General features: G+C 38.3%; 1 protein-coding gene across 4 annotated transcripts; it reads right to left on the reverse strand.

Annotated features, from left to right (window-relative positions):
* Positions 1-1,693: 1,693 nt before the first annotated feature.
* On the reverse strand, positions 1,694-22,168 carry LOC134332526 (ran-binding protein 3-like). 4 transcript variants are annotated; one of them, XM_063014207.1, is made up of 13 exons: positions 21,733-22,168; positions 11,039-11,097; positions 9,727-9,751; positions 9,575-9,637; positions 9,300-9,362; positions 7,471-7,565; positions 7,097-7,194; positions 6,530-6,605; positions 6,332-6,413; positions 5,507-5,628; positions 4,116-4,236; positions 3,437-3,757; positions 1,694-2,806 (listed from the first exon to the last, which is right to left on the reverse strand). In XM_063014207.1, the coding sequence occupies exons 1-13, from the start codon at positions 21,890-21,892 to the stop codon at positions 2,763-2,765; spliced, it is 1,329 nt and encodes a 442-aa protein (XP_062870277.1). In that variant the 5' UTR covers positions 21,893-22,168; the 3' UTR covers positions 1,694-2,762. The 4 variants fall into 4 exon arrangements, with proteins under 4 accessions (XP_062870277.1, XP_062870275.1, XP_062870276.1 ...); XM_063014205.1 differs by having other exon boundaries at positions 9,300-9,365; XM_063014206.1 differs by having other exon boundaries at positions 9,575-9,640.
* Between the last annotated feature and the right edge of the window lie 1,226 nt (positions 22,169-23,394).

The following is a 23,394-nucleotide window of genomic DNA, read 5'->3' on the forward strand; positions in this document are numbered from 1 at the left end:
ACCAGACTCCAAAAAGCTCATTTCTTTTCATTTAACTAAGAACTGGGTGCCAGAGTATCAGTGGTCCAGTGAAATTCAGGTACTTCCATCTGTGGTTCAGTAAAGGACTCTTTAGAGTCTGGGTCATCTCAGGTTAAACTTTGTTATCCCTAGATGTGTACATTTTTAGGTGTGAATATATATATACTGTATATATACTGTATATATATATATATATATTATCGCAGTTCCTTTCCATGTGGAGTTTGCATATTCTCTCAGTGTCTGCGTGGGTTTCCTCCCACAGTCCAAAGACATGCAAGTGAGGTGAATTGGAGATACAAAATTGTCTGTGACTGTGTTTGAGATTAAACTTGTGACCTGATGAATCTTGTGTAACAAGTCACTACCATTTCTGTCATAAATGTAACCAAAGTGTGTAAATCATGACATTATTGCAATTGGCTCATTCGTAAAGGTCAACACTTCTATTTTGCGTATTATCTTCTCCATGTTTATTGATGTTGCACATCACCTTATACTTATGCCCCAATGAACATTCAGGTTACATGAATGAAAGTAATAAATGGAAACATCTTTCAGTTACACTGATCAGCCATAACATTAAAACCACCTCCTTGTTTCTACACTCACTGTCCATTTTATTAGCTCCACTTACCATATAGAAGCACTTCGTAGTTTTACAATTACTGACTGTAGTCCATCTGTTTCTCTGCATGCTTTGTTAGCCTGCTTTCACCCTCTTCTTCAGTGGTCAGGACTCCCCCAGGACCACTACAGAGCAGGTATTATTTGGGTGATGGATCATTCTCAGCACTAGAGAGACAATGACATGGTGGTGGTGTGTTAGTGTGTGTTGTGCTGGTATGAGTGGATCAGACACAGCAATGCTGATGGAGTTTTTAATCACCCCACTGTCACTGCTGGACTGAGAATAGTCCACCAACCAAAAACATCCAGCCAACAGTGCCTGTGGGCAGCGTCCTATGACTACTGACAAACAGCAGCAATAGATGAGCGATCGTCTCTGACTTTACATCCACAAGGTGGACCAACTAGGTAGGAATGTCTAATAGAGTGGACTGTGAGTGGACACAGTATTTAAAAACTCCAGCAGCGTTGCTGTGTCTGATCCACTCATACCAACACAACACACACTAACACACCACCACCATGTCATTGTCACTGCAGTGCTGAGAATGATCCACCACCTAAATAATACCTGCTCTGTGGTGGTCCTGTGGGGGTCCTGACCATTGAAGAACAGGGTGAAAGCGGGCTAAAAAGTATGTAGAAAAACGGACTACAGTCAGTAATTGTAGAACTACAAAGTGCTGCTATATGGTAAGTGCAAAACTGCAAATACATTTTGAATGTTAAAAAAACATGGAATAGCCAAATATACGCTTTAACTTATAAAGATTTTAAATGTTTAATACGGTTTTTAGTCATGTGATACATTTTGGTCATGTCATGTCAGCTTATTTAAGATAAAACAGCTTAAGATAAATGTATAATGATTTCACAAAAAAGAACACAAATTTAGTCTTAAATATTAAAAAAAAATCTTTTATTTATTTGAGACAAATGTACAAAAATATAAATGTCTGGACATAAATTAATATAAATTGACTTTGAATTTACAAATAAACATATTTACAGAAAAATATGCATTAAGTCATATAACTACTTTCTGTTGTAGTGCTTATATTTGCACATACAAACTTCTATAAATATAACGAAATGTACAGAAACATGACATTAGATTAAATTATTCTAATGTTAAAACTTCTGTTTTGAACTACAAGACAAAAAACACTGATTCCAGTTAGCAGTTTCCTAACATGATGGTATTTTCTAATGGGACAAAAACATAGAAAAGCCCCTGTGCAGGACAGCTGAGCTAAAAATGCCAAACAATGCAGAATTTTCACTGCAGTTTAATTTTTACGGCACTGTAACAGACAGGGCTGGTGTTATCGAAGACAGGCTGAGACAAACGGAAACTTCCAATTGACATTCTTGTATTATTCTCATATAAAGCAATTGAAAAGTGGTCCTGGGTTGAAGAATGTTGTTTTACACTACTGTGTATTCACGATTCACAATTTTAGGGACTTCTTCAATGGTCTATAGTGCCACCCTGTGGTCAACAATCATATCAATTAGCTTTAGGATAAAAACAAAACAATTTACACATTTACATGGATTTCTCCAGTGTGTAAGAAATACTCTCAGCACTGTTGATTTACATGTTTTAACCCACCCACTAAACCCGGTCATAATGATGAGTGAAATTAGGTGTGCTGGAGTTGGACTCTAGTAAACCCAACATGGTATTTATTATTAAACATTAAAATCACATGACATTGTACCCCACACCCATTTGTGCTTGTAACAGCTTTCAATTCATGTGCCTATAAATATTTGGCTTATTTAGTCACAAGAGCTTATGTGAGATCAGTCACTGATGCTGGCCAAGAAGCTTGGCTGGCTATTTGTGTTCCAGTTCACCCCAAAGTTGTCTAAAGAGGTTGAGGTCAGGGCTCTCCGCACACCAAATGTGTTCTCTTATTGGACCTTGGCTTTGTCCACGGGGCACAGTGATGCTGGAAAAGGAAAGAGTCTGTCTTCATATTTTCCTTGTTGTTTCCCTGTGGTCTTCAGTTTTGTGTATGAACACAGATGGTCTTGCTGTTTACCGAATGCCACTGAGCAGACGTACAGTGGGAAGCGTCTTCAGACATTAGGTTAGCGAATGTTCAAGTACAAAGTCTTGGATAAGTGTTCCTCCGATTACAATCACCTGTAAGGAGAAAAAAGTTCAAGTCAGTTTTTAAGGGTGACTTAAAACAATGGTTTGTCCAAAAATGTGATCCAAATTATCTGTGAGCCAAAATAAAACTATTACAAGTCAGGTTGCGTGCTAACTTGACTGGTATGAAAAGGACTGCAATCTTAACCACATATTCTATGGTGTTTCCATTGGTAGTGCACTTTGGGTGCTTGGCAGAATAACACCCTAGAGATGGCACCTGTTTACACCTAGGATAGTTTAGAAGTCAATCAACTCTTAATACATATTGTTTTTAGAAAGTAGAAATAAACTGGAGATCCCAGAGAAAACACACAAACAAAGGAGAACATGCCAGACTCCAGAGCTAGCTAGTTCTTTTTCAACGCTGTGCTGCCCTAAGCTGAGTTCAGTCCATTACAAAGAAGTGGACAAGGTATGTTTTTTAAATCTTAATCCCTGTAGATCTGTCATAATTTCTTGTATAAATAAAATTTATTATAATAATAATCTCATAAAATGACAGATGAACTAGTCTAACAGGTCTTGGTTTCATACTTAACTGGATTATTGTTTTAATAATAAACAGAAAATTGAGGTTTACCTACTTAGATGAAAAATAAATTAGCTGTTGATTCTTACCTGATCTTGTGTTTGCGCTTAAAACCCTTTTCTCAAGAGCCTTCTCTTTTTCATATTCATCATCCTCATCACTGCTGTAATGTCCCTCTTGTTCGCTGAATGCAGCATTAATATGGCGCAGAGCTACCAGTCTGTGGTGGATGGCCACATATAACCGGGCAATGTCACGAGCACTGGCCTGGATCAAAAACACTCGGACACTGTGGCTCTCCAAATCGGTCGCCGTCACCTGTAGGTTCCTCCTTGTCGGGCGCTGCAAGTGTGTGTGTGGGTAGAGCTTGGTATTAAGGATCAGTTTCAGACTGCCCTGGTGCCTCATTACTGCAGAGATTTGGAAACAAGGAGACAATATGAAGATTGTGAACATTTTCTGTTTACAAGTATTTAATAGTGATTTCCGAGGCCTGACATTAGCACAGTCAAAATTACTAACAAAGAATTAGAAGGTAATGATCTGTCAGTTGTAGGGTTGTTATACAACACATCGTGTGTATTCGGTCATTCACGTGTGAAAAGGTGCTAAACAGTGGTATATTGCCATGTGGGGCCTATACATATGAATGACACAAAGCAGTGTCATTACCAGCAAAGGTTACCCAGTACTGAAAGGAGTCTTAAGAAGGAAAGTGGCTATTAAACTGGAACATTAGAATTATCACAACATGATTTGTTTACTTACCCATTCTTGACTGAAGACATCCTTTGTATTTGGTTTGCAAGTCATTCAATCGTAGGACTCCTCTTCCCCTCTCAGTCCACGACTGGGTTCCTCTTTCCAGTATGAACAGCTTGCACATCAACTAAAATGTTTCACAGTCAAAGTATTAGAACAACCTACTAGGTGACTCATGTTGGTGACAAACTGAGTAACAAAAACCATCATTGGTAAAGATGCTTCCAGACTATGACTACTTTTTAAATCTAGTCATGTTTATTTATAAATCATGTATTTCCCCTAAAAGGAACTGCTAATGTAAACATTTAGTTTCATGATATAACAGTTTTACCCATTCTACACCCATTTATATTTACATTGGTTCAATTGGTTCAATATTTAAATGGTTTAATTATATGTGCATTTAATGTAGGTAGCTAGTGATAATAGAGCAACCAAATAGGGAAATTATCCTATATTTAGATCAACACTTTATCCTCTATTTAGATTAAAATATTTTAATTAGTGCTTTTGTTTAGAAATGTATCTTTTTGTCTTTCATTTACCCCGTTATTGATTAATAGGTATTTAAGGACAATTATAAATCTAATACACATAGTACAACTTGATTATTTACACATTTTAATGGAATAATCACTATTTTTAAGTTATTATTTAACTGTTTAGATAACTAGTGGAATTGCATTGATTTTGCTAGCTAGTATCATATATTCAGTTATCTTTGATATTGTTTATTTGTAGCTATTTGGCTTTTTTAGTTTGTTGCTCTTAAATAAAAGTTACTCTTAAATATCTGTTTTTTACATTTTAATATTTGTAATCTTTAAATACAGCAGCACATTTCCTGCCTTTAGCAGTGCTCCCAATCACAATGTAGAGCATGTATCAGCATCATTATCACTTTTTAGTAGACTTTTTACAGCCCTAGAACACAACATAATTAAGGTCAGCAGCTGTTTCCACAGACATGTGCAGTTAAAGGAAACCAATAATCTAAATACTCCATATACAAAATGTGAACAACTGGACAGGAATCCAGGTATTTGATTCAGATTTTAATTGTTAAATAAGATAACTGATGCCTGCTGTATACATGGCCATTTGAATAATCAGATCACTACCAGAAACTGAGTTTAATCAGATTATTAATGTACATGTGGGGCATTGGTAGCTCAGCAGTTAATGGACTAATAATCGGAAGGTCGCTCGTTCAAGCCCCTCCTCACTATCATAGGATGCCATTGAACAAGAAAGGCCCTGAACCCTCAATTGCTTGTGTAGTAATATGTGTAGTAAGTTTTGTCTCCACACATTACTAAGACAGTTTAGATTGTGTTTTCCTTTAATTTGCCACCTGTCTGTATATGCATTGTTTTAAAAAGTAGAATACATACCTGGACCACATTGCTCTCATTCTCCTCTCCAGTGATGACCTGGACTTGTTTGAGTAAACAGCGGTGTCGGGAGGAGGCTGTGTATGCTGCCGCGGACTCCCACAGTGTGTGCCGTACAGTCACTACGAATAAGCACACACCATACTTTGTAACAGTGTAGTATATGTGTTTACTTTTGCTTTTAGGATATCATTAGAGAAATGACATAACATCTTTACTACAACAAAACTTAACATTTAGCTTTAGTTCAAAGCTTTGCTTAAATCTGAAGGCTATCCACACTATTTTGGAGTGTCTGTGTGAATTTGTGCACATTTAGTCAAAAAAGTATTTTTATGCATTTTTCCCCAATTCTTCTCCCAATCTAGTCGTATCCAATTACCAGCTTGTATTACGCTTTCTCTCTACTGATGTTGACCTCTTCTCTGACTGAGGAGAGCCGTCACTAACACACGCCCCTTCCAACACGTGCAGTTGCCGCCTGCATCTTTTCATCTGCACGTTCATATGTGGATCAGCATTGTGTACGGAGAGACACACCCTGATCCCCATTATCCCTCATCTCTGTCCAGACGGCATCAATCAGCCAGCAGAAGTCATAATTGCATCATTTATGAGGAATCCCCTCCAGCACCCTTTTCCTGATACAACAAGCAAATTGTTGTTCGTGTAGGCGTCCAGCTTGCCAGGTGCCAAAGCTGAGATTCAAACCAACGAGTACGAGATGTCAGCTCTGGTGTGCTGTCAAACGCCCATCAAAAGAGTATTTGTGGAATTAGCATTACAGTTAGCATCAATTATACCCCTTATATAAACATAACCTACTTTTGGTAGTGGCTTCTGTACTGGGGGAATCTGAGTCGGTAGAACTGCCGTCTGAATCAGACATGTCATCACTACACGGCCTCTTTTGTGAGAACAAAACAACAAATCCTAACAAATCAGCATAATTCTAACAAAACAATTTAAAGCAAATCACATACTAACTATATCCATTATTAAATGAAAGTATTTCAGACTTACCACCACTCTCTCACTCATGTTCTCCCCAAACACAAACTGGACTCCAGTGATGCCCGTATTCATCTGGAAGAGGCTTCTGAAAAACACAACCCTTATGCTAAGAGCTTATCTTTCACTTCCAGCTTCACCATAGCAACAAAATTAGATTTACCCCATAACTTATTAGGCAAAACTTGTAAACCGACAGATATCTGGTGTCAGGCTCCTGCATGTCAGTTTTCATAAGTTCCTAACCAGGGACATGCACAGTCATTTTGGGGGATAAATGCTCAAGTAAATAAGCACTTCTCACAATTTAATATAAAACTACTCACAGCAGCACAGTTCACTCATTTACATTTTTATTTATGCAGATTTTAATTATGTATCAGATGGCAAACGAATATAGTTGAGCCGTATGTTACATAATCAGAGTTTAAATAATTCCATTTTATGGAATTTATGAGTTTACAAGCCACCACTACTCAACTAATAAAAATGCATTAGTGTCAAATAAAGTGCTTCAGATTTTCATGGAATTTAGTCACATTATGTTTGGTGTGAATACACCTTTATCTTTGTACTTACCTGCTGTTCTGTGGTAAAATCCTTTGCTGCAAAGCATCAGCTGATGATGAATGGCTGATTTTACTTTTTGAAAAATCTCCATCTGCATCAAGGCCAACCTGGAAAAACACAGCCAATACAGCTTAATGAATAAGGTTGATTACAAAAAATGCTCTTCGCCCTCATTTATACAACCTTGGGTGGAATTTATAACATTAAAACACAAGAAATGGGGCGCTTGGTGGTGCAGCGGTAAAACATGCTAAGTCTTCAGTGCTGAGATCTTGAGTTTGCAAGTATGAATCTCAGCTTTGCTACTGGCCAGGCGCCTACATCCAGACATGATTGGCTAACATCTAAAAAAAAACAAAGTACAAATGTAATATATATAATACCTTTTTGAAATGAGGCAGATCATGGCAATGTTGTTTAGGTTCTACAAATGAAGCTGGCTTTAACTGCATACTCTTCACCTTGCCCAGTGGAGATGCTGCAAACCAATTCAAACGTTATATTCTAACAATTACAAGTATTACAAAATAATATTAATAACAATAATAAATAAAATAAAATTAACAGTGATGAAAATTGACAGATGTGGCAGAAGAATGTTTAAGATTAATACATTACAGACTTTAAGTTAAAAGAAATAATAATTGCACAAAATGTTCATTTTTAATAACAAACCTGAATTCTCTTTGATCTATATTAAATGAAACAAAATCAGTAAAATAACATAATTTTTTATTTTACCATATACATTTTTTGTAAATTTACCCTAATTTCAAATTTAATAGAAGTATATTCTGCTCTAATGTCTAGTTTACATTTAATTTCTTTGTACTATTTTTGTTTAAATACAAGTCAAACTGGATTTTTAAATCACAGCTTATTTGCATATTAAATAATAATTCAACCTTTTTGGAATTCATGTTTGTATTTTTTTAACAGCAGAAACCACCCCAATATGAACAAAAATAAAATTTTTCTTTAATTATTTTTTAACTTTTATTATTTTGGTTAACACTTACTCATATAAAGCATGTATTATTAAAGTCAAAAATTACATGCAGGGACATGTGGTACAGTGGTAGCTCAGCAGTTAAGCTTAATCAGAAGATTTCTAGTTCAAGCCCCATCATCGCCAATGTTGGGGCCCCCTGAGCAAGGCCCTTAGCACTAAACTGCTTGCATTAAATTTGGTAACAGCTGCAAGCTGCTTTGGATAAAAGTGTCTGCTAACTGCCACAACTGTTTGTCATGTGTATGTCATGGCAAACTTGTTTTTTGTGACCTAAGGGCTGGACCACATATGTTGTCCTAATGTAAGTCATTTGACTTATTTAGTACTTAAGGAAGATTAATACACTTGCGCATGAAGAAAAAACCCAGCTCTAGTTTCTAACTGTACCCCTAAATGAATGAATGAACAGAGTATGTGTTCCTGGCAAAGTAAGTTTAAATAGTATTTAAAAATCCCAACATCACTGCTGCACCTAATACACTCATACGGAAAGAACACGCTCTACCATGTTAATACCATGTTAGTTTCATTGCATTGCTGGGAGTGGTCCCCACTGATATAATCTGGGCACTGGGGGTCATTTTAGGGTTCCTTTTGATCCATAAATGAGGTGCAGGTGGGTGACAAAATGTACAGAGCAACATATTGACTACAGTCAGTACCTGTATATGCACAAGATTAATCTGTATTGTAGGTGTAGCTTATAAAATAATCGATGTTCCTGATAAAGTTTGTGGTGAGTATATATTTATGCAAATAAGTTTTGTGGAGCAAAACGTTCTATAATATCATTCAACAGAAGTTGCAGCGACTGCTATTACGTACATGTTCCTGACATGCATCTGTAAACTTCTGACTGTATGAATGAACACAGCATTCTCCTAAAACCCCCTGAGCCAAGAAAGCAAACACTACTCCAGACGCAGGGTTTATTATAAATGGACAGCAGGGTAACTGCTGTGCCTCATACTGAAGCAGAAGTTGGGAAATGTCAAGACCAGGTCTGAAACTTGGAACGCTGACTGGATCGTGAAACTAAATGGGATTAGCAGCAGGTTTGACCTAAATAGGGGTGAGTAAGCATAGCGCCTCCACCAGCACCTCTGGATTCCAAACTAGTGAGTGTCAGAAGTAGGTGGGTGTGGATTTACCCTCAAGCATGTCTGAACTAAGAAACCAGAAGAAAACTTATTTGCTTACCATTTAGAGGTAGTGGGGATGAGAAAGAGCTTGAACGCATTCGTCTACCACCTTCAAGTGAGCCTGCTTTATGCAAAAAGAGAAATAAATAATGGGTTTTGTATTAAATGCCAGTAGTCACATTGTACCACCCAACCATGCAAGTACATAACTGCATGCCCTAGAATGTTTCATTTACAGGCAAAGGATTCCTAGCTTATGCTGAGGGTAAATAAATCAACAAAAATAATCGAATGAAAACATCAACAGCACTGTAATTACTAAAAAACTCCTACCTTTTTTGGTGCGACTGAGCAAAGAAGGATAGGTGATCGATCTGATTCGTTTATTTACAACAGCTGCTGAAAATAAAACAGAAGTATGACTAAGAATTAACTACAGAAGAACAATTGTTGAGTAATATTGTAGGAGCCAGTAGGGGACTTACCACTTCCATCATGCTCAAGTGTTCTCTGAGAAAGAGAAACAATGGGGTTAGGTTAGCTACATCAACTCAGACTGTGGAACTGTGCTGTAAATTTAAACGTTTGTATATTTTGCAAACGTACTGGTAACAGGTGTCTAAGACCAATTATATAAATATACACCGATCAGCCATAACATTAAAACCACCTCCTTGTTTCTACACACATTGTTCATTTTATCAGCTTCACTTACCATATAGAAGCACTTTGTAGTTCTATAATTACTGATTGTAGTCCATCTGTTTCTCTGCACGCTTTGTTAGCCCCCTTTCATGCTGTTCTTCAATGGTCAGGACCCCCAGAGGACCACCACAGAGCAGGTATTATTTAGGTGGTGGATCATTCTCAGCACTGCAGTGACACTGACATGGTGGTGGTGTGTTAGTGTGTGTTGTGCTGGTATGAGTGGATCAGACACAGCACCGCTGATGGAGTTTTTAAACACCTCACTAGATTGAGAATAGTCCACCAACCAAAAATATATCCAGCCAACAGCGCCCCGTGGGCAGGTCTCGAAGATGACCAACTCAAACAGCAGCAATAGGTGAGTGATCGTCTTTGACTTTACATCTACAAAGTAGACCAGCTAAGTAGGAGGTTGGACAGTGAGTGGACACGGTATTTAAAAAGTGTCTGATCCACTCATACCAGCATAACACACACAAACACACCACCACCATGTCATTGTCACTGCAGGGCTGAGAATGATCCACCACCTAAATAATACCTGCTCTGTAGTGGTCCTGACCATTGAAGAACAGCATGAAAGGGGGATAACAAAGCATGCAGAGAAACAGATGGACTACAGTCAGTAATTGTAGAACTATATGCTTCTATATGGTAAGTGGAGCTGATAAAATAGACAGTGCGTGTAGAAACAAGGAGGTGGTTTTAATGTTATGACTGATCGGTGTATATTTATATAATTGGTCTTAGACACCTGTTACCAGTACGTTTGCAAAATATACAAACGTTTAAATTTACAGCACAGTTCCACAGTCTGAGTATGAGAAAAGCCCTTATTGTTCCAGCATGACTGTGCTATTCAACCCCAAATGAACACCTCAGGGATGAATAACAAATGCTGATTTGACTAAATGCAAACACATTCTTGCAGACACGAAGTCTTGTGGAAGGCCTTCTAAGAGTAAAGGCTGTAAAATAATTTCATATTAATGCCAATTGAGTTTGCAATGGGATATCTAGCAATCTCATAGTCAGGTGTCCACATATAATTGGCCATGTAATTAAACTTTTAGTGGCTGTGTGGCTTACCTTTACTGGGCCAGTCATTTTTTGGAAGATGAACATCGGTGGAGCAAGTATAGGTTTGTCTGGAAAAAAAAAAAAACAGTGTTAATCTATACAAACAAGCTAATACTGTATAATCCTTCAAAGACCAATGAACTCCAATAGATGCTTTATAATGGATATCAGATTACACACTTTGCACATTTTATTTATTGGTTTTTATACCAATAAGCAGGGTCTGATTTCTCAAAGTAAATAAACAGTGGCAAGTATGTGTTTCCCTTGTTTCTACAGTAAGACACTGTTAGTGAATAATAATACACAGTTTCAAGAAGTGGAATTACAATACATCCTCCTAAACTGTGGTCTGATGCTAGCACACCAGAGCTGACATTTCAAACTCATCGATTCGAAACTCAGCTCTGCCATCCGGCAGGCTGAGTGCCTACATGAACAATTGGCTGTTGTTCATACAGGGTGGGAGCCAGATAAGACCTCATAACTGATGCAATTACGACCTCTGCTGGCTGATTGATGGAGATAATGTGTTAATCAGGGTGTGGCTCTCCATACACAAAGCTGATCCACATGCAGACGGCTACTGCACACGTGTCGGAATGGGTGTGTGTGTCAGTGTCGGCTCTCCTCAATCAGGGCGGAGATCAGCATCAGTAATGAGGAAGCATAATGGATACGCATAATTGTATACGACAAGATTGGGATAAAAACTGTGGTCTGTTTTATATTTTTTTGGTCCTTTTAGGCCATTTTAGGTCATTTTTCTGACATGTTTTTAATTCACAATAAAAAAAGTCTACAAATATAGAAAATTTGGTTCTGGTTCTACTCTCCTTAGGAGTGGACGTCTGCAAAAACAACATGCAATGCTGCATGAGGTAAAAATAAAACTCATTAGTAACAAAAAAAAAAACATGTGGAAGTGTAGAGGCTGTTTATGTTTTCATGATAAGAAAAAGAATTGTGTTAATAAATGGATAACACTAAGGAGGCCCCTGTATTTTTTTTTAATAAAAGTTAGTCGCTTATGGAACAGTCCGGGTCCTTTCTGTGTGGAGTCTGCATGTTATCCCTGTGTCTGCGTGGGTTTCCTCCAGGAGCTCCGGTTTCCTCACACAGTCCAAAGACATGCAAGTGAGGTAAATTGGAGATACAAAATTGTCCATAACTGTGTTTGATATTGATGACTGATGAATCTTGTGTAACCAGCTGCCCTGTGATGGTCAAGGGATCGTCCACAATGCTTCTGAAAAAATTATTTGCAGACAAAGTAATAACACTGAAATATTATAGCACACTTTATGTTTAAGAGGAAAATGAACTGCATGGAGCCTGTAGGTATCAGGGGTAGCACCATGGCATAAATGAAGTCCAGGATCTTGGACGTGTGAGCCGACACACTGACACCTGGCGCTGGGTCAAATTAATTCCAGCACAGGCCTGTCTGCTGGCTAAAAATAAACAGCACCCTTCTTGTACTGATTTTACACATCCCTCTACACCTAATTAAATATGCTGAGAATTATAATGAGTGAATATTAACCATATAATGCTAAAAAACATGATTCATGTAGCTAAAAATGTAATTAGTTTAGAAAGAGTGGGTACAAATAGCAAGGGCTTCAGTCAGCTGACTTTAATAGGTTGCGAGCATGTATGGCATACCGCAATAGAACAGGCCTTAAATTGATTATATTACAATTATGGAAATTACAATTATATTACAATTACCAGGTCGTAACCTAAATAACATCTAAGTAAGATACGGACAGATATATGAAGTCAATATAGACAATGTTATCTACCCCTAGCAACAAAACATCAGTTGAGAAAATATTTTGGAGGAATAGCGTTTCTTCCAAGAGAACCTGAAGCCACTGGTGGGCCAAAACCTTACTAAGATTTTAGTGTGATGGTTAGTTATTTGGAAAATAATGTATTATTCCTGTTGTTTTTCTATTGTACAGTATATTTACATGGTAAACTAATGCATCATGGATACACAGTTAATCCTGCATCTGACCTTGACTTGGAAAATCTGCTCAGGGTTTCCAATCGCATTATCCATGCCATTGCAAGGTCACTGCACTTGTGCTGTCATAAATATGCAAGAATGTCGACAACCACCAAATGGGTGCAGCAAAGACACTTTGGGACTTATGTATACACTAGGTATCAGCATCTGCTTTCTAAATGTCCCACTCGGTAATAAAGATATAAAGTGTTCTAAACAATTTATTGGTTGACCTTTGCAGCCACATCAAGCTGTCAACAAAGTGTGAAAATGTTTTCTCATGGACTAGATGTGCTAGAACACATGCAGTTTGAGATATACACATTAAATCTTTTTTTAAGCATAAGACATGAATATGTCCAAAAATATAATGTAAAATTAACAGAATATTAAATGTAAAACATCTTAATTACTGTACTACTCTTATCTGATTACATAATAACATTCCACACCATCCAGTAGGAAAGCGTAGGCCTTCTACAGACGTGCTTTTTTCGTCAAACTATTCACTGCTTAAAGCACGTCAGCCAACCATTTCTTCATGTGGATTTCACTTATTTAAAACACACCACAATTCACTGTAGACGGCTTTGCTATGAATTTGAAAACCATGTGCTCAGGGACATGTTCATGTGCTTAGTAATAAATACACAGACGTAACAGCACACAGTAGGACCATTGTCGATACTTGGCAAACTGCATCTCTCCACCCTTTTGAAGGCAGCCTGTTTTGTAGAAAATGAACCTGTATTTAATAGTGTAGCTGAATTAAAAGCCACATTATATATATAGTGTATGTTTATATAGTATGTCGTGTCAGTGTTGGAATTAGTTTATTGAATTCTAAATATGAAAAGAAAAACGTTCAAAGGTTCAAGGTTGTGCTAAGCTTTTTTAATTTTAAAATCATTGACACCACTGTGGTCCTGGAAATGCTTTACATATTTTATATCCTCACCCTGAACTAAGGCTTGCCACAATTTTAGTGCAGAGATCCTCAGACATTTCCCTGGACCTGACAGTACATTGTAAATTGTGTGCCTTTTCCAAACTATGTCCAATTAAATCAAATGGCAACAGATGGACTCCAGAGTTCTAGACAAGGCTCAGGAATAATTAAAGCAAAGCGGATTCACCTGACCACAATTTGGAGTGCCCCAGCAAAAGCTGTCAGTAATTTGTAAATACATGGTGTCAGTTTTTGATTTTAACCTTTTTTGGAAACTCTATAACACTGTTTTCACTTTGTTGTTATGGGTGATTTAGTAAAGACTGATGACTAAATATGGCAGTTATACATTTAAAATCAAATTCACAAGACAAATGTCAAGGGGTCTGAATACCTCCTTATAATTGTCATTTTAAACTAGGTACCTTAAAGTTTGATGTCTATGTTTGCACGTGTACCGAAAAATATCAGTGACATTCTGCTTATTTGCTGCTTCTTTTGCAAAGAACTGAACATGTATTTTATATTCATAGTGTTTTGGTAAAATTTGCTTTTAACACTGTCTAGGGCGGCACGGTGGCTCAGTGGGTAGCACTGTCGCCTCACAGCAAGAAAGCCCTGGGTTCGATTCCCAGGTGGAGCGGTCTGGGTCCTTTCTGTGTGGAGTTTGCATGTTCTCCCTGTGTCTGTGTGGGTTTCCTCTGAAAGCTCTGGTTTCCTCCCACAGTCCAAAGACATGCAGATGGGGTGAATTGGAGATACAAAATTGTCCATGACTGTTTTTGACATTAAAGACTTGAACTGATAAATCTTGTTTAACGAGTAATTACCTGTCCTGTCATGAATGTAACCAAAGTGTGTAAAACAGAACGTTCAAAACCTAATAAATAAATAAATGAAACTGTGTACAAAGACAAAAGGCTGTAGTGGTATAATGTTTTAACAAATTAAAAGCAAAAATGTGATATTATGGCAAAACAAATGCAGGATCTGATCAATAGTCCAGTGTCTTAATAGCTAAGCTACCACTGCACTATAGTTACTACTTCTAGGTTGATAGTGATGAAGTGTTAATAAATGCTATAAAAAAAAGACTTTCTTTTTGGCACTATTGTTTTTGTTGTTGTTTTTTCTCACTATATGCAGCATGTAGTACTCTGAAATGCATTCTTTCTACCAACATAGTGTGGTTTTGCTGCACCATGTCAACTAATTAGCATGTGAAATTAGTATTTATTCACTTCATGAGCTAAAAGGAAAATACACGTGCATGCACAAGTATGGACAAATGACATGTTTTGTTAATTTTAGGAGTGAAAAGGTGGGAGCTCAACCTCATTTGCTCAGTTGCTTGCAAGTGTATCAAGCCAGAAATTATATTGAGTAAATACTTTTGTACTTTTTCCTAAAACTTTCACATTATACTGTATTTTTTATTATTCAACTTAAGCAAAACAATGATAGGTTTCATTATCCAATTGATGTTCAATTGTAAGCACAGTATTGTAGAGTAGGAGACAATATAACCGGTGTTTCTAGTCTGGTTGTTTCTAACTCAAATAGTTGGTTATAAAGGCATTCATTATCATTATTCATTATTTATTATCGAGACTCACAGAAGTATAGGACACGGGTCTCGTATTTTAACATTCACATGGAATGGTATATAGTCATCCTTGTGCCAGTGGCAGTCTGAGTGGGAAGAGCGTGACGTAGTTCTGTAAGCCCACATATTAGCTGAAGGCTACTGATCTAGTAGCTGAGAGACACAGCTCGGTCAGGGCTAATTCACTTACATATACGGTTAATATGGCCTTGTAAAGGACTTGTATGTTATGACAGTTCTTTAATAGATAGCCATCAACAAGCTGCTGGTGTAACTTCAGTTTAATCTTTGCAGTATTAAGTAAAATAACATTTGTTGACCTTTTGACACAAACTTCATTTTTAATAATAAAAAAAAGGATCAACCAGTTATGTCAAAAAACACAACCTTTTGACTCATAGCTTGAGCATAATACTACCACCTCCATGCTTGAGTAGGTGCAATGGTGTTAGGTTTTAATGCTTTTCCATCCAACCATACTTCTTGAGATTTTGGCTATCTTTGTATTTTGGCCATTTTTACCACAAAGCTTTTCAGGTTGTACTAAGTAAGTTGCACTAAGTAAAAAGACAACTGTTCTTTTTTTACCAGATGTGTACAATTGTTTGAGCAGATGATCTATACAGCTCTGTAGAACTTTTCATGTAATGGTGTTGTGACTCATTTTAATGGGTGAGGTCAAACTGGCCCTACTTATATGAAAACAAAGATGTCACCAATTGTACTCAATTATAATCACTATGAAGGAATTAGGCGGCATTGTCACAAAGTTCAATTTGTTAACTGATTGTCTTTGTAACTGCTTTCCCAAAAATCCAGTTAAAGCTAGTTTCCACTTGTATTGTTCTACATGTAATTGGCTAGAGAAACTATTAAGCCCATAACCAGGCTTTGTTGCTGGTAGATCCAAAGTTTGCTGTAATTTCTGATGTCAGCAGTGGCTGAGATTTATGAACCTTTTTTCTTGACATCAAGGCAACTACTCCCACCAACCAGCTCTCCAACAACTGGGGTGGGTATGCATGTGGGTATGGTGTTTGTCTGCTGGTGTAGACTGGGAAACTCTGGCCTGAACCAGATTGTCCTGCATAGACCAAAAGAGAGAGTGGGAGGAGAGTAAGGGGCAAGCAAAACAGCCCCGGTTCATAGTGTTGGAGGCAGCAGCTGCACACACATCACTTACAGCTTGAACAATAACTTTTCCCACTTGGCCTACTCCGACAGATCCAGACCGCCTTAAGAACAAGAGGCTGCATTCAAGCAACGCTTGGATGTGGTCCTGCAGGCTTTCTACAGGGTTTGGTAATATTTTGTAAGTCCAAAGCAAAAACAACTACAGCCTTAGTCCTGCTGCAGGAGCTGATTTAACTAAAGGAAGCTCTACAAGATCTATTTGTTTTGCAGGATCAGAAACCGAGAGAGCTTAAACTATAAATATTTTTCATAAAAGTGGAACCCTGCAGGGCACTGTGGGCTGTTATGGCACAGACAGGTGTTTAAAAAATAAATACAGATGTACAGATGCTTCCAGGCAGGCTTTCTGCAAAATTCAGAACAGGCCCAATTGACTGTGTCTTCATCAGGCCTGCCATATCAGCATGTACCAAGAAGGACATAATGAACATGTATGTACTTGCAAAATAAGGCGTCTCTAAGCCATAACTGAAATTTCCAACTTGAGCCTGCTACACATACAACCACAGTATACACAGATCAACAATAACATTAAAACCTCCTCCTTGTTTTTACACTCACTGTCCATTTTATCAGCTCCACTTACCCTATAGAAGCACTTTGTAGTTTTACAATTATTGACTGTAGTCCATCTGTTTCTCTACAAACTTTTTTTAGCCTGCTTTCACCCTGTTCTTCAATGGTCAGGACCCCCACAGGACCACCACGGAGCAGGTATTATTTAGGTGGTGGATGATTCTCAGCACTGCAGTGACACTGACATGGTGGGGGTGTGTTAGTGTGTGTTGTGCTGGTATGAGTTTTTAAATACAGTGTCCACTCACTGCCCACTCTATTAGACACTCCAACTTGTAGATGTAAAGTCAGAGACGATCGCTCATCTATTGCTGCTGTTAAAGTTGATCATCTTCTAAACCTTTATTAGTGGACACCGGACGATGCCCATGGGGTGCTGTTGGCTGGATATTTTTGCTTGGTGGACTATTCTCAGTCCAGCAGTGACAATAAGGTGTTTAAAAACTCCATCAGCGCTGCTGTGTCTTATCCACTCATACCAGCACAACACACACTAACACACCACCACCATGTCAGTGTCACTGCAGTGCTGAGAATGATCCACCACCCAAATAATACCTGCTCTGTAGTGGTCCTGGGAGAGTCCTGACCATTAAAAAACAGCATGAAAAGGGGACTAACAAAGAATGCATAGAAACAAATGGACTACAGTCAGTAATTGTAGAACTACAAAGTGCCTTTATATGTTAAATGAAGCCGATACAATTAACAGTGAGTGTAGAAACCAACAATAAAATCACTGTTAATAAAGTGAGCACTGGCCAAACTATTAAAACGTGGAGTATTACTAAAAGGGGAGGTACCCAATCATACATTTTTGTAGGCTTGCATACAAAAAGGGTATTAGTGCCCTCCTCCAAGTATGCTGATATATACATTGTTGTAAGTTTGGGGTCTTTGCAAGATGCAAGAGGGTGTTTGGACATAAACTAGCCCTATTTTTATGGGCTAACCCATTACCAGCTGTAGTTGATAATGATCACTTACAAGGAATTAGGAGGCCATTCTATCTACAATGTTCACTAACATTACAGAACTTTCTGCCCCAGCAAACTAATAGTCTAAGCTGGAGTATGCGTAATTTTAAATAATTCAAATTCCAAGACTGCCATGACATACATGTTCTTTAGAAGTGTTTTTTGAGCTTTAACTTTACAGCTGTAAAGAATATTAAACTTGTGCCTCTGACTGCCATTTCTCATACCACTTTTCTGAAATACTTTACAATAACTGAGAGAACTTTAGGAGTCCTTTAAAGTCGGACAAGCTTCTCATCTATATGGTCACATTTAACGCTGACAAGTTTTTTATTTCAATTTGTAATGCATACAGTAAAGATGAGCTATTAATAAGCCTCTTTCATTACACCAACTGCAGTGCCTCGAGGTAGTATTAGGATGAATCATATTTACGTGAGATGATTCAGGTTTATAGCTGAGCCAAGAAAACTACAAGGGGAGGGAGTGGCATCAGGCATAAGAAACTAACTCTTTACACTGAAGCAAACAGGTTCATGACAGCTGCAGAGAGTAATCCATCTGTAGAAACCAGCTTTTAAAAGACTCCCTGTGCTCCTCTGCTCAAGTTCTGCTATGAAACCTTTCATTAAATTGGTGTAGGCATGAATGGAGCATATACACTTGACAGTGCAATCGTGCCCTATGTGCTGACTGCTGGAAACGTGTGATATGTGATCCTGGGCAGTCAGAGGCCATAAATAACTGCAGAACTACTAATTTCTAAACTGGATGTCACAGAGAAAAGTGTGTGCAGTAAATATGCAGGTTTACTTTGTAATATCTGCCCAATATAAGCAAATGCTATTATAGCTAGGTAAACTTGTTTTGCAGATACTAAGTAACTGTTGCAGGTACAAAGTTGTTGCTGTACTTGACTTCTAAGTATTCAGTAAAAATAAACAGATTGGTTAAAAAAGTGCTTTACACGTTTAAACCTTTATTTTTATCAAAACTGACTTGTATGTATAAATGTACAGGTAGCATTTAAACAACAATTAAAATCTTTTTCTGCTTAAAGGATTTGGTCTTTGTATTAGATGTAACATACTATTATAAGGGTATAGATCAACCAGAAAAATGTACTCAAACAATATTTAAAATGCATAATCTGAGCCAAGGGCACTTGGGTGGCGCAGCAGTGAATTACACTAGCCCACTACAGCTGGGATCCAGGGTTTGAATCCCCAGCGTCTAGGAGGGAGGCCCCGCAATGGATCCTGTCTGGGGTGTGTTACTGCATTGTGCCCAGTGATTCCAGGGAACACTGACCATGATAAAGAGATGGTAAAAAACGTGGGAATTAATGGATCTAAGCCAATTAATATATACATAGTTAAAGGGCTACAACTATATTTGGATCCTAAGTAGTAATTAATACGTTTTAATATGGTCTATGTTTTATATTTCAAGGGGGCGGCACGGTGGCTCATTGGGTAGCACTGTCGCCTCACAGCGTCCTGGGTTTAATCCCCAGGTGGGGCGGTCAGGGTCCTTTCTGTGTGGAGTTTACATGCGTCTGCGTGGGTTTTCTTCGGGTGCTCCGGTTTCCTCCCACAGTCCAAAGACATGCAAGTGAGGTGAATTGAAAATACAGAATTGTCCATGACTGTGTTTGACATTAAACTTGTGAACTAATGAATCTTTTGTAATGAGTAACTACCATTCCTGTCATTAATGTAACCAAAGTGTGTAAAACATGATGTTAAAATCCTAATAAATAAATAAATATTTAAAGAGATAACTAAAATACAGTACACGTGTTAGTTTGGTAGCAGGATCATGATCAACATAAGGTTTGACAACTATTGTACTATTGTCCTGGCCCTGTATGTGCGGAGTATGCATGTTCCCCCCATGTCTGTGTGGGTTTCCTCCGGGAGCTCCGGTTTCCTTCCACAGTCCAAAAACATGCAGTCAGGTTAATTGAAGATACTGAATTGCCCTATAGGTGAATAGGTGTGTGTATATGTCTGTGTGTGTCTGCCCTGCGATGGACTGGAAAATAACGACTAAAGTAATTAGTATTTTCATTTATGTGGACAGTCACTACTGTAGGCTACTGACAGAAGAAAAATCTTCAAGCACCTCACTCAACTGCTTGCCTAGTGTGCTTCGAACAGATGCAAAACATTTAGAACTATAATTATACACTGCCTGGCCAAAAAAAAAGTCACACACTCTAATATTTGGTTGGACCGCCTTTAGCTTTGATTACAGCACGCATTCGCTGTGGCATCGTTTCCACAAGCTTCTGCAATGTCACAACATTTATTTCTGTCCAGAGTTGCATTAATTTTTCCCCAAGTCTTCTCCAGCACATCCCAAAGATTCTCAATGGGGTTCAGGTCTGGACACATTCAATCCATGTGTGAAAATGATGTCTCATGCTCCCTGAACCACTCTTTCACAATTTGAGCCCGATGAATCCTGGCATTGTCATCTTGGAATATGCCCGTGTCATCAGGGAAGAAAAAATCCATTGATGGAATAACCGGGTCGTTCAGTATATTCAGGTAGTCAGCTGACCTCATTCTTTGGGTACATAACGTTGCTGAACCTAGACCTGACCAACTGCAGCAACCCCAGATCATAGCACTGCCCCCACAGGCTTGTACGGTAGGCACTAGGCATGATGGGTGCATCACTTCAGCCGCCTCTCTTCTTACCCTGATGCGCCCATCACTCTGGAACAGGGTAAATCTGGACTCATCAGACCACATGACCTTCTTCCATTGCTCCAGAGTCCAATCTTTATGCTCCCTAGCAAATTGTTAGCCTCACTGAAAAGTGGTTCAGGCTTAAGGCTACACAGCTGTTTAGTCCCAATCCCTTGAGTTCCCTTCACATTGTGTGTGTGGAAATGATTTTACTGTCACTATTAAACATATCCCTGAGTTCTACTGTCGTTTTTTCTACCATTTGATTTCACCAAACGTTTAAGTGATCGCCAATCACGATCATTCAAGGTCACATTCCTTCCTCGAAGATGTTTCTCCACTGTCCTTCCACTTTTTAATAATGCGTTGGACAGTTCTTAACCCGATTTTAGTAGTTTCAGCTTCTCCTTAGATGTTTTCTCTGCTTGATGCATGCCAATAATCTGACCCTTCTGAAACAGATTAACATCTTTTCCACGACCACAGGATGTGTCTTTCGACATAGTTGTTTAACAAATGAGAAGCTACTCACTGCATCAGTTAGGGTTAAATAACTTGTTGCCAGCTGAAACATAATCACCCATGCAGTAATTATCCAATAGGAGGCTCTTACCTATTTGCTTAGTTAAATCAAATTTTTTTGGCCAGGCAGTGTAATAAGCAATAATAATAATAATAATCTTACCTTGTGTTGGCGCGTGCGCATTGTCTCGTGCACAGTGAGGAATCTGGCAGCGCGAGACTGAACCCGAGGCGCTGCTCGACACTGGAGTTCCGTCTGTGGGTGAAGACGCTTCTGCAGGACATTCCGCGCACAAAGACATGACTCGGGGGGGTCTCAGCATGAGGTGACCCTCTCATAACCCCAATTTACCTCAAGTGAGAACTTCACGCGCTAACAGACAGTCAGTAGACCTGCGAACACCAGCCCTCCTGTTATAAACACAAACGCACGCACTATAATAACAGCTTATAATGAAAATAAAATTCACTGGAAGTTTGTAGGTCGATTTTAAAAACTGACGACGACTGTCACAATAATCCAGTAATCCAAGTCTTTCTGAAATAACGTGGAGGACTGAACATGCAGTAGGTCAGGCAGAACTGTAAATGAACTCTTCTCGTTCTGCTCGGTTTTGCAGCTCAGAACGGAGGGGCGGGGCGCGGGTTTCTTTTTTTCTAAGAACTAATTTTAATAAAGCAAATTTAACCAGTTTAACCTCGTTTGCCTTTTTCCTCTTCTATTTTCTTGTGACTAATAGATGGACACATCGTGTTTCCAAAGATCTTTTACAGACATCCCAAGTTGCAAAAACTCATTTCAGGGAGGTACCCCCGGACCTCGACCCCGACCCCGCAAGCCCCAAAAAAAAAAGCTAAAAAACCTCTCGCACACACCAAAGGATATGGGTGATAACAGAACTTGTAGGAGCTGCTAACTGACCTACTAAGCTAACTGTTTGTTTCACAAAAACATTAAGATAATAAAGATAATAGATTTAGGTTCCCCACATAGTGCACTACATTGTATATTACAAAAGAATGTATGTTCCTTACTTAGTGCACTAGATAGTGTACTAGATAATAGACTTATGTTTCTTACATAATGCTTTAGGTAGCGTATTATTTAACGGATTTAGGTTCCCTACATAGTGCACTAGATTGTATATCAGATCACGGATTTATGTTCCCTACATAGTGCACTAGATCGTATTTTAGATATGAATTTATGTTCCCTACGTAGTGCACTAGATAGTGAATTAGATAATTGGTTTATGTTCCCTACACAGTGCACTAGATTGTGTATCAGATCACGGATTTATGTTCCCTACATAGTGCACTAGATCGTATTTTAGATATGAATTTATGTTCCCTACGTAGTGCACTAAATAGTGAATTAGATAATTGGTTTATGTTCCCTACACAGTGCACTAGATTGTGTATCAGATCACGGATTTATGTTCCCCACATAGTGCACTAGATAGTATTTTAGATATGAATTTATGTTCCCTACGTAGTGCACTAGATAGTGAATTAGACAATTGGTTTATGTTCCCTACACAGTGCACTAGATTGTGTATCAGATCACGGATTTATGTTCCCCACATAGTGCACTGGATAGTATTTTAGATATGAATTTATGTTCCCTGCGTAGTGCACTAGATAGTGAATTAGACAGTTGGTTTATGTTCCCTACACAGTGCACTAGATTGTATATCAGATCACGGATTTATGTTCCCTACATAGTGCACTAGATAGTGTATTAGATAACGCATTCATGTTCACTACATAGTGCACTAGAAAGTATAACTAGATGATGATTTGTGTTCCTTACATAGAGCACTAG

The sequence above is a fragment of the Trichomycterus rosablanca genome, chromosome 18, assembly GCF_030014385.1.
Source record: "Trichomycterus rosablanca isolate fTriRos1 chromosome 18, fTriRos1.hap1, whole genome shotgun sequence".
Taxonomy (NCBI): domain Eukaryota; kingdom Metazoa; phylum Chordata; class Actinopteri; order Siluriformes; family Trichomycteridae; genus Trichomycterus; species Trichomycterus rosablanca.

Bases quoted from the DNA above. Each gene is read 5' to 3' on its own strand.
- LOC134332526 (XM_063014204.1), bottom strand. From the start codon at position 21,892: ATGCTGAGACCCCCCCGAGTCATGTCTTTGTGCGCGGAATGTCCTGCA. The intron at 4,237-5,506 runs GTATGTATTCTA...GAAACATTTTAG, and splicing joins ATGAGAGCAATGTGGTCCAG to TTGATGTGCAAGCTGTTCAT. The intron at 2,807-3,436 runs GTAAGAATCAAC...TTCTCCTTACAG, and splicing joins AAGCGCAAACACAAGATCAG to GTGATTGTAATCGGAGGAAC.